The 12,148-nt window shown below is 38.4% G+C and overlaps 1 protein-coding gene and 1 long non-coding RNA gene across 8 annotated transcripts in view; one reads left to right on the top strand and one right to left on the bottom strand.

Moving 5' to 3' along the window:
• Window positions 1-12,148, bottom strand: part of LDAH (lipid droplet associated hydrolase) — a 111,589-nt gene that overhangs the window by 51,531 nt on the left and 47,910 nt on the right. The window contains exons 1-2 of one of the 7 annotated variants that reach the window (XM_085019885.1): window positions 10,551-11,310; window positions 9,286-9,401 (exon numbers count right to left, since the gene is read on the bottom strand). The exons of 4 other annotated variants lie outside the window; for them this stretch is intronic. In XM_085019885.1, the coding sequence (XP_084876011.1) occupies window positions 9,286-9,342 (57 nt within the window). In that variant the 5' untranslated portion in view covers window positions 9,343-9,401; window positions 10,551-11,310. Of the gene's footprint in view, window positions 1-9,285; window positions 9,402-10,550; window positions 11,311-12,148 lie in introns of those variants that run through there. 2 more of the 7 variants (XR_014842463.1, XM_013996309.3) reach the window with 2 other exon arrangements.
• The window catches only part of LOC146404936 (uncharacterized), a 639,839-nt gene that overhangs the window by 590,933 nt on the left and 36,758 nt on the right, over window positions 1-12,148 (top strand). The window lies entirely within an intron of this gene.

The following is a 12,148-nucleotide window of genomic DNA, read 5'->3' as shown; positions in this document are numbered from 1 at the left end:
GTTGAGGCCATCTTCCTCAGGGGACCTTGAGAAGAACTCCCCTGGGGCAACCAGACAATCAGAACTGTCCCTAAGACTTCATGAACTCGCTTCTGAATCAGTGCCAGTCCACATTCGTGTAATATTACTGAAGCCCTAGAACCTTCCTCCTCTGCAGTAGGCACAAGAAGCTCTTTGGCATTTTTCTGAGGGTAGTAGTTTATAAAAGAGGAAAAGGCCGAATCTCTAACACTCAGTTTGGCTTACTACAGAAGCTCCCACAATTATACTGGTGAGGAGATAAAATTATTTATTGAAAGGCAGTTCTAGACTGTCTACAGACTTCATTCCTACATGTTTCCCCTGGTCTCTGTGTCAATGATACTGGGAAATTATTTATTATCTTGTTTCCCAGGAACAGGTTATCAGAAATAATGCTGGCTTCCGTCTTTATCCATTTGTTAACATACCTCCCTGACACCTGATAATCTGGCTGCATCCCAACCACATACAATTGGTTGGAACTGGCTTGGAATATAAGATCGCAAAGCAACCACATTTCATTCTAGTGAAGCATCTTTCATTTAGTGCCTGCTAGGCTTTTTCTACTTCAGAGAATTTTTTGTGGCCTACATTGCATATTGTTCACAGATTTTCCATACAAGCAGGAAGGGAGGGTAAAATAGCCTCTTGCACAAGGAGTAACCGTATTAAAGTGTCCTTTCCTTCCTTTAAGAGCACGTTCATAGTTCATAGTTTTCATCTCCCAAAACTGAAAGACCTGAACAGAATCTTCTGGCTGGAATAAACAATAGCCACAAGAAAACAATTCCACAGAATTTTGCTCATGTCTCTACTTTTTCTGTTATCTCTTCTCTCACTGCTGTCCGCCGAGGCTCTAAGAATCTGCTCTTCTGTGAACATCCAGTTCATTGGCATAACAAGGTCTAAACGTAGCAAGGCACAAGCTCTATTTTTCAGACTTGTATCCCTCCCATTCCTATTGAATTCATAAAGACAATGTCTCTGCCTCAGCATGGGCCACTCACTCACTCATACCCTAGAGACTCTCTCTCTCTTTTTTTTTTGTCTTTGTCTTTTCTAGGGCGCTCCCGCGGCATATGGAGGTTCCCAGGCTAGGGGTCCAATTGGAGCTGTAGCCGCCGGCCTACGCCAGAGCCACAGCAATGCGGGATCCAAGCCGCGTCTGCAACCTACACCATGGCTCACGGTGGCAACGCCGGATCCTTAACCCACTGAGCAAGGCCGGGGATCGAACCCTCAACCTCATGGTTCCTAGTCAGATGCATTAACCACTGCGCCATGACGGGAGCTCCAGGTCCCTAGAGACTCTTAAAGTCCTAGTCACTATGAACCTCATGCTCTGATGAGATCTGAATAAGGTCTGCTTCACCCCAGCAGCATGATGAAGGATGATGCTAATCCCAACCTGTCATTTTGTTCTCACATCCAAGTAACAACCATGAGGTGGGCCAGCAACATATATACTTATCAACAACCCAAATTACTTTTGTGGGGGGAAAAAGGTAGGGTTTATTAAAAAAAAAAAATTGCAGGGATGGGCAAAAGCCTAGGTAACTGAGTAGAGCAAGAAGAGTTAAAAAGCTAGGTTGGCTGCCATTGCCAAAGATGCTGCTACTGACTGAATGCTGCTAGTCTCAAGGGCGGGTTTTCCTGCAGAGAAACCATGAAGTTGACCTTACCTTTAACTTTCACCTTGTATTTGTTATCTCTCGCTGTGTAACAAATTATTAAAAACTTTCTCTCCTGAACCCAACTTTTGGTTATTAAGCCATAAAATCAAATTACTTTTTAAATAAAGAAAATGCATAACAATTAAATAATTTTAATAGTGAAAAAAATATATGCCATGAGAGGAAATTTAAGAACAAAAAATTAGTAGAAAAAAATCACTCCAAAACCCACCACTCAAACCAACCATTACATTCATATGGGTAATTTTAAATATATCTTTTCTTTTGACATATAGTCATATTCTCTATCCTCTTTATATTTTAACATCCTTAATATTATATAATTAACTTTGGTGTATTACAATGTTTTTTGAAAACGTAATTTTATTTTAATTAATTCATTAATTAAATTTTTTCTCTATATGGCTGTACCTACAGCACATGGAAGTTCCCAGGATAGGGGTTGAATCAGAGCTGCAGCTGCTGGCCTACACCACAGCCACAGCAACAATGGATCCAAGATGCATCTCCAATCTATGTCACAGCTTGCAGCAACACTAGATTGGCAACTCAGTAACTCCTTAATTCACTGAGTGAGGCCAGGGATCAAACACCCATCCTCATGGATGCTAGTCAGGTTCTTAACCTGCTCAGCCACAAGGGGAACTTCTAGAAACATACTTTTAATAGTTGCACATTCCATGTACAAACTTTCCTTTAAGTTTGGATATTAGGATGTTTCCAATATTTTGATACAATAAATAATATTTTTGTACATGAATGTGTTCTCTATTTTTGAAATTATTTTTTCTTATTGAAGCGTAGTTAGTTTCTGGTATATAGCAAAGTGATTCAGGTATACACACACACACACACACACACACACACACACACACACACACACGTGTATATATATATTCTTTTTCAGATTCTTTCCCATTATAGGTTATTATTTTCTGTATATCCCAAAGAAAATAGTAGGTTCAAAGGGTATAAGTAATTTTTTTTTTTTTTTTTTGCATATGGAAGTTCCTAGGCTGGGGGTCAAATTGGAGTTACAGCTGCCGGCCTATGCCACAGCCACAGCAACATGGGATCCAAGCCACATCTGCAGCCTACACCACAGCTCACAGCAATGCTGGATCATTAATCCACTGAGCGGAACAGGGATCGAACCTGCATCCTCATGGATCCTAGTCGGGTTTGTTAATCACTGAGCCACAAAGGGAACTCCCGGGTATAAACAATTGTTATAGGAATTTTCTTTTTCTGGTAACACATGATCATTGTAAAAAAAATAGAAACGGTGTAGCATTGCCACCTCCAACTCATCCTTACCTTTAAGCCCCAGAGGTAACCACCTTAAGCCACCTGGGATTTAGCTGTTCAGACCTTCCAAAAATGTATACAGAAGTATGCATACACAACACTGAGTTTTTTCTTTAAAATACTGCAATAGCAGCAACACATTTTGGTAACTGCTGAGGTACATTCATCAAATATTACATACTACTACAGTCAATAGGGCAGATGTTATTAAGTACTATCGTGTACTAGTTTATTAAGCACTGTGTCACGCATTGTGCTAAGTACATATTTTTTGATGTATTTTATTATCTAGCTCTTCTTCAGTGAGTTATATGTTTATATCCTTCGCACCTTTATCTGAGACACTGCTGTTCTTTTTACTGACGTCTACAAATCCTTTATCATAAGAAATTAACCTTTTAGCCTAGTGGCGAAGAACATGGACTTTGGAGTCAAACAAATGTGGGTTCAAATCCTAGCATAGCCCATTATTAGCTGTCTAACCTGGAACAAGTTACTTTGGACCCTTTAAAGTCTCACATTTCTCATGTATAAAATGGAAAAAGAATGAGTCCCCTTCACAAGTTGCTGAAAGACTCAGAAAACAAGAAAAATCTCAAATAAACAATCTAAACTTACACCTAAAGTAACAAGAAAAAGAAGAAACAAAACCCAAAGTTAGTAGATAGAAAGAAATCATAAAGATCAGAGAAGAAATAAAAGAAATAGAGATGAAGAAAGCAATAGAAAAGAACAATGAAACTAAAAGCTTGTTCTTTACAAAGATCAACAAAATTGATAAACCTTTAGCTGGCCTGATTAAGGAAAAAAGGGAGAGGGCTCAAATAAATAAAATAAGAAATGAAAAAGAAGTTACTGCTGACACCATGGTAATACAAAGGATCATACGAGACTACTACAAGCAACTAAGTGCCAATAAAAATGGACAGATTATTAAAAAGTTACAATCTTTCAAGACTAACCAAGCAAGAAACAGAAAATAAGAACAAACCAATCACAAAAGACACAGAAATCTCTTGCACTTCTATACACTAATAATGAAGTGTCAGAAAGAGAAATTAAGGAAACAATCCCATTTACTATCACATCAAAAATAATAAAATACCTAGGAATAAACCTACCTAAGAAGGCAAGAGACTTGTACTCTAAAAACTTTATGATGCTGGTGAAAGAAATAAAAAGTGACACAAACGGTTGGAAACATAAACCACGTTCTTGGGCTGGAAGAATCAATATTGTCAAAATGATTATGCCACCTAAGGCAATCTATAGATTCAGTGCAGTCTCTTTCAAATTACCAATGGCATTTTTCACTGAACTAGAACAAAACATTTTTATATTTGTATGGAAACACAAAAGACCCCAAATAGCTAAAGCAACCTGAGAAAGAAAAATGAAGCTAGAGGAATCGGGCTCCCTAAACTCAGATTATACTGCAAAGCTATAGTAACCAAAACAGTATGGATGGTACTGGCTCAATAACAGAAATATAGATAAATGGAACAGGATAGAAAGCCCAGAAATAAACCCAAGCATGGTCAACTGATCTATGACAAAGGAGGCAAGAATATATAATGGAGAAAAGACAGTCTCTTCAATAAGTAGTGGTGGGAAAACTGGACAGCTATATGCAAAAGAATGAAATTAAAACATTCTCTAACACCATGTAAAAAATAAACTCAAAATGGATTAAAGGCCTAAATGTCGAGGAAAACATAGGCAGAACACTCTTTGACACTCTAGAGTAATGAAAATAAAAATAAAATAAACAAATGGGACCTTAAATTAAACTAAACTTAAGCTTTTGAACAGCAAAGGAAATCAGAAACAAAATGAAAAGACAACTCACAGAACTGGAGAAAATATTTGCAAATAAAGTGAATGACAAGTGATTTCCAAAATATACAAACAACTCATGCAGCTCAAAATCATAAAAACAAACAACCTAACAAAAAAAATGGACAGAAGGGAGTTCCTGTTGTGGTTCAGCAGGTTAAGAGCCTAACTAGTATTCATGAGGATGTGGGTTCGATCCCTGGCCTCACTTAGTGAGTTAAGTATCCGGCTTTGCTGCAAGCTGCAGCATGGGTCACAGATGTGTCTCGGATCCTGTGCTGCTGTGGCTGTGGTGTAGGCCTCAGCTGCAGCTCCCATTTGACCTCTCACCCAGGAACTTCCTCATGCTGCATGTGTGGCCCTAAAAAGGAAAAAAGAAAAAGGAAAAAAATGGGCAGAAGACCTAAATAGACATCTCTCTAAAGAAAATGGATGGCCAAAAAGCATATGAAAAGATGCTGAACATTGCTAATTATCATTATTATTATTATTATTATTATTATTATTTTGGCTGTGTCCTGCTTATAATAATAATTATTATTATTTTGACATGTCCATGGCATGTATATATGTATTATTCAATTGCTTTGTTGTAAGCAACAAATAACATTGTAAATCAACTTAAAAAGTGAAAAAAAAATGTAAAAATAAACCAATAGAAAATGCTGTTAATATCAATTGACAGCACTGAAAGCTTTTTTTAAGAAAAGGAAAACTAATCCCGCATGTTCATTGCAGCACTATTCACAATAGCCAGGACATGGAAACAACCAAAATGTCCATCAACAGATGATTGGATTCGGAAGATGTGGTATATATACACAATGGAATACTACTCAGCCATAAAAAAGAATGACATAATGCAATTTGTAGCAACATGGATGGAACTAGAGAATCTCATACTGAGTGAAATGAGCCAGAAAGACAAAGACAAATACCATATGATATCACTTATAACTGGAATCTAATATCCAGCACAAATGAACATCTCCTCAGAAAAGAAAATCATGGACTTGGAGAAAAGACTTGTGGCTTCCTGATGGGAGGGGGAGGGAGTGGGAGGGATTGGGAGCTTGGGCTTATCAGACACAACTTAGAATAGATGTACAAGGAGATCCTGCTGAGTAGCATTGAGAACTTTGTCTAGATACTCATGTTGTCACAGAACAAAGGGTAGGGGAAAAAAAATGTAACTGTAATGTATGCATGTAAGGATAACTTGATCCCCTTGCTATACAGTGGGAAAATAAAAAATAATAATAATAAAAAAAATAAAAAAGAAAAAATAAAAACAAAATAAGCAGAAGTTCCCACTGTGGTGCAGTGGGTTAAGAATCCAACTGCAGCAGCTCAGTTCATTACGGAGGCACAGGTTAAATCCCTGGCCTGGCAAAGTGGGTTAAAGGATCTGGTATTGCCACAGCTGTGGTGTAGGTCACAGCTGTAGTTTGGATTCAATCTCTGGTCTAGGAACTTACATGTGCAACACTTAAAAAAATTTTAATAAGCAAATAAACAGAAAAAGAATTGTTGAAAGAATTAAATGATTCATAAATTATAGTTATAGTAATATAATAAAGGATAATTACAGTTTTTAATAATTTAATACTCTATAATATCTGTAAGGGAGTTTTAAATACATCCTAATAAATAATAATGCAAAAACAGCCCCACATTTTCCCTTTTTCCTTATTAAATAAAAGCAAAATTGAAGGTATTGCATTATCTTCTCTGGTTTAAGCGTGGTAACTCAAAAGACAATTACTTTTAAAATCATGAACTCATACATCAAATTTCTTTATAACAGATTATTCTCAGATCCATCCATACCTTTCTTTAAACAATTTCACATTCTGTTTTAAGAGGCTACTTGTTGTGCTATAAAAGCAATTTATGGTATGTTAAGTCTCTCCGAATACATAGCAATCCTCAAAGGCGTGTTTACTTTTTAAATTTAAACTTGTTTTCCTACCTTCCTGAAACTCACAAATATATTAACTTTTATAATGGGAAAGAAAAGCCTTTAATTTAAGGAAGGATCTTACAAACAATTGTAAAAAGACATTTTAGGGACTATACCATTCATTTTGCTAGGCATAACAATGACATGACAGATAAGAAAAAGTCCTTCATATAAGATGCACAATGAAATATTTCAGTGAAATATCATGAAGGCTATCATTTACTTGAAAGTCTTTGAAAAAAAAATGAGGTAAAGATATTAGTAGCTATGGTAATCTGGCTAACAGATATATGGAGATTTAATATACAATTACTTTTATTTTTCTGTTTTATTTTTCATAATAAAAACTTTAAACGATCAATTTAAAAAGATGTGCCTTTTCCCTCTCCATTGATATTATTACCTTAGATGCTTATACTTCTCTGAAATGGGCTGCAACTGAAGACAGATACCTTAAACAGCATAAATACCTCTTCCGGGCTATGCTTAAGTTTCATTCATACAAGCTGGGGCACCAGTGATTAGCAATAGGTCCACTTCTGTCACCAGGGGAATATTCTCAAAATTTGTTTCAGTGCCACATAAACAATGACTTCAGTGCCTAACCACACAAAAATGGAGACACTGGAGTTTGCTGGAATGTAGAGGGCCACCGTGAAACTTAAGATTTCCGAGAACTTGCACATAAAAAAGCAGGGCTTAAATCAGCTTCCACTGACAGACCTCTGCTACCTTGCTGCTTAAATCTTAGAACTTAAGACTTCAAAGAAATGAGAATGAAATATATGGTCCCATCCCAGGCTTGGCCCTGATAATCACGGAAATGAGAACCTACGTCTTGGGAGCGTTGTTTCCCCTGTATGAGCACCTCTACGCGGGGTGGAGGTGCTTACTGTGCTTGGGGATAAGGTCACAGCTGCAAAGAGCTAGAAAACATGAAGTAGAGGAAAGAAGATCTTTCTTTTAGAAAACTTGCTGAGTAGTTCCCCTGCTTCCAAGGAATGGTATGAGAAGACAGAGCTGAATGAGCAAGGACAGATTAAATTGTCCACAACACCTCAGAACATTCTACATTCCAAGCTTTTGGAAAAAGTTCTAGTTTCAAACTAGAGCATACACCAGATTTACCTACAGCACTTGTTAAAACACTGTGTGCCGGGTTTAGGTTTCTGTAAGTCTGGGTGGGGCCCAATATTTTGCATTTCTAACAAGATCCCAGGTGATGCTGATACTGCCTGAGAACTACTGGCTCAGATTTTTGAATTGCTGCCTTATGTCATCACATAGATCCTACTCCCAACTCCTCCTGGGCCAGGAAGAGGTGGTGATAAAATGTGTTTAGGCAGTAAGTGTAAGGCTTTCTCTGGCTAGTAGCCACTTTACTTCATTTTCCTTACCTCTCCCTTTAAACATATCAAACTCCCAATGTATATTGCACTTTTCAGAGGATGTGGGGAATTTTCCATATTTTCTGACAGTATATCATGGATACGTAACTATTAAAATGGCTCAATATTTAAATCTGAACAGTGTTCAGAAATTCTCAGATGAAACACATTAGATAAAGTACTAAGTATTAACATGCATGAAGAATGTTCTATTATAAACCCCTGTTTTCACTTTCTTGCAGCTTTCCAAAAAATTAGCTCTTTGTGGTGAAATTTTCCATGCTTGGTTTCAGCCCAAAGGTGATTTTTTTTTTTTTTTGCAAAGTTTGAGAAAAATATATTAAATAGTTTTCAAGTTATGAAAAGATGAAAAAAGCCCACACAATTTTTCCACTTTGAAAGCAATTTCAGGATTTTTTTAAAATAAGCAGATAACTAAAAAATGGCTGAAGTTGAAAAGTTGAAACTTTCCATGTGTCTAGTTTCAGCAAGGTAATCTGTGATATTCAGAAAAGACAACGTGTGTGTATACACATAAACAGATATGTTAATATATTTAAATAAATGCATCGGTTAATTACAAAAATAGCACTTCAGCATACTGAAAACAGACTTTCCTCAGAGGAGAGATGTGCTGTTTTCTACAATGGAGTGTCTTTCACAAACCAAGGTAGCTGTTGACTGCCTGACCATTGCAGTTTTCACACACCGGGGTTCACTAACGGGTCATTGGACACAACTGCAGAATCCTCCAGTTCCCTTCATGCTCTAAGCTCAATTACAGGATTCTGATTCACTGTTGTCTGAGGTTAATTTCTGCCCTTGGCCCTGCCTCACGACCACCTCCCTTGATCTATGCTCCAGGACACTCAGACCTGTTCTCCTTTCTCCCAGTTCTCTCTGACCTGCCCCAAGTGCGTTCACCCACTTCCCGCAAAAACCCTCCCTGTTTATTTGAAGAACTCAAGTCTTAAAGGAATAAGAGTAGAAACTTTAAGTTTAGGTCAAATAGGTTTTGATGGTTTGTCAAAGTAACTTACTCTAATTATCTACAATTTTAACCTTCCTAACTCACCTGAAGGCCAGTGATGGAAATGTGACAGCACAGACTGCAGAGTCCTGGTTCTGCCATTTACTAGCTACCTAACGTAAGGATAGAAGACTCATAAGGACTTGGAACTTTGGTCTCATCTGTAAAATGGGAAAAATTAGGTTGTTACATGACCTTGTTACAACATGTGAGCATGTTTTGTTTTCAAGTGTGCAGGCTTAAAAGACAACAAGAAGGAAACCTCTCCAACAAACATTCCCATTTCTCTTTGATTTTCTGCATCTCTCTCTGCATGGGTTATTCCTCTCAGCATAACCTAAATTCTCTCCCACTTAGGAATTTGGGCTTAATAGATGCAAACTATTGCCTTTGGAGTGGATAAGCAATGAGATCCTGCTGTATAGCACTGGGAACCATATATAGTCACTTGTGATGGAACATGATGGAAGATAAAGTGAGAAAAAGAATATATATATATATATATATATGTATGACTGGGTCACTTTGCTGTACAGTAGAAACTGACAGAACACTATAAACCAACTATAACGGAAAAAATAAAAATCATTAAAAAAATTCTCTCCCACTTATACAGAAAAGATGTTTCCTCGACCAACTTCTCCAAGTTATCATCTTGTCTTCTGCCCTTTACTGGCCAATTCCTGGATCACCCAATTTCCTGCAACACCCAATTTCCTGCAACCTCCTTCTTCCATTATTTCACTAAAAATGTTCTGTTCCAGGCCATCACTGACCTTCCAATTACCAAGATCAGAAGGCTTAGGTTCTTCTTCTCTTCAATTTTTTTTTTTTTTTTTGCTTTTTAGGGCCACACCTGTGGCATAGGAAGTTCCCAGGATAGGGGTCAAATCTGAGCTGCAGCTGCTGGCCTACACCACAGCCACAGCAATGCCAGATCCAAGCTGTGTCTGTGACCTACACCACAGCTCATGGCAATGCTGGATCCTTAACCCACTGGGTGGGGCCAGGGATTGAACATGCATCCTCATGGATCTTAGGTTCGTTACCACTGAGCCACACGGGAACTCCTTCGATCTTTGTTATACTCAGTTCCTTTACCTTGTTCCATTTATCTATTTCTATATAACACACCATTCCCAAAACTTATGGTTTGGAACCACTGATTATTCTTTCTGATTCTGTGGGTCAGGAATTCAAAGAGGACACAGCTAGACTTCTGCTCCATATGGCAGTGGCTCTGGGCACTCACTTGGCTACATTCGGTAGCAGATGGGATAGGCTGTAAAGTCCAAGAAGGTTTCACTCACATCTGGTTCCTCATGATCCTCCTATGTGGCTGGCCTGGGCTTCTCGCAGCATGGTGGTCTCAGGGTTGCTGGACTTCTGATTTGAGAGCTGGCTTCCAAGAAGGAGAAAATAGAAGCTCCCAGTCCTCTTAAGGCCTGGGTTTGGAAGCACTAGAATATCACCTCCACCACATCCCACTGGCGAAACCAAGTCACATGCCCAGCCCAAAGTCAAAGGGGAAAGGAGAGAGACTTCACCTCCCGAGAGAGGAATGGCAAGGAATCTGACCATCCTTAATCTACCATATCTATGCCTTTCTAGACATTCTTTCTCTTTTCCTAGCTTCGTAGTATACTCTAGTCTAGGTTAATGACTTTCAAATGTTTTACTTTGACCCACAGTAACATATACGTATACTCTGCATTGTAATCTAGGATATCAATACACACTCATACAAAGCAAAATAAAAGAGTCCACAATATATACCTTTTTAACAATAGGATATACTCTAATATTTTCTATTCTACTCTATTTTACTTTACTTTTTAAAAAATGCAGTTTTATTATTTACAGACCATAGGCTTCCCTTCCCTGAAGATTAAACTTCACGACCTCACTGTTGGTAGACTTGGTCATGCGACTTGCTCTGTCTAATGCAGGATGAGGAGTGACAAATGTCACTTCCAGGCAGAGGTTTTAAAATGCAGTATGTGATTCACTGTTTCCTTTTTATTCTCTGCTGTGAGACCGACTATTCCAGCTACTCCATCGGCCTGGATTCTGGAATAAGAGCACAAGGAGAGAACTACATGCGGGCAACTTACTGTCAAAGGACTTATATCACAAGTCATAAACAAAGCTTCGTTGTTAAAAGCCACTAACCCTGTGCTATGATGGCAGAGTCCACCCTATTTGACTAATCCACTGGTTGCAACCCACTGAAGTGAATTCAGGACCCATTAGTAGATTGCCGCCCATAGACTAGAAAATTATGACACCTTTTGCCTTCTTCTCTGCTTCGTCCTCTTCATCCTCCTTCCCACCAAATGAAGTCATTCCCCCAATATAAGTCTATGACCTGTTTCTTTTCTTTCTGAACAATTTCCCTGGGCAGATCCCATATAGTGTTTCCATGATTTCTCACTGGACTAGCGAACTTGCCTACCACTTGGTGGTTCACTTTCTATTCTACACGCTCTCATTTCATTTTATTCTACACTCTCTCTCTCATTCCATTTTTCTTTTCACTGAGACGTTAGCTTTACCCGATGCATGACTATTATTATCTCAGATCCTTCAGTGGCTCCTTGCTGTCCAGAAAACAGAGTCCAAACTTTCTTGCCCCTCCACTCCATCAGCCTAGGTTCTCCTACCCACGGTTCCCTTCTTGCACACTGTGCTGCATACAGAGCAGACTACCCACTGCTGTACATGTGCCCAGTGATAAAAACCCTTTTTCATAGACTTTCTACCGCTTAGGATGCATAGCAACCCTGCCATCCCCTGCAAACCCCATCAAATCCTCTGTTTTAAATCCTTCTAAATACTGACTCCTCCTTCCTCTGTTCAATACCACCTCTTCCATGGTATGTTTTCTGATCCTCCCAGTGAGATGCTA

The sequence above is a fragment of the Sus scrofa genome, chromosome 3, assembly GCF_054392235.1.
Source record: "Sus scrofa isolate SSC_HxYL_T2T_F1_AM1 chromosome 3, Sscrofa_HxYL_maternal_Yorkshire_Landrace_v2.0, whole genome shotgun sequence".
NCBI lineage: Eukaryota > Metazoa > Chordata > Mammalia > Artiodactyla > Suidae > Sus > Sus scrofa.
The sequence above is the reverse complement of the archived record's forward strand: the minus strand, read 5'-3'. Positions and strand labels throughout refer to the sequence as shown.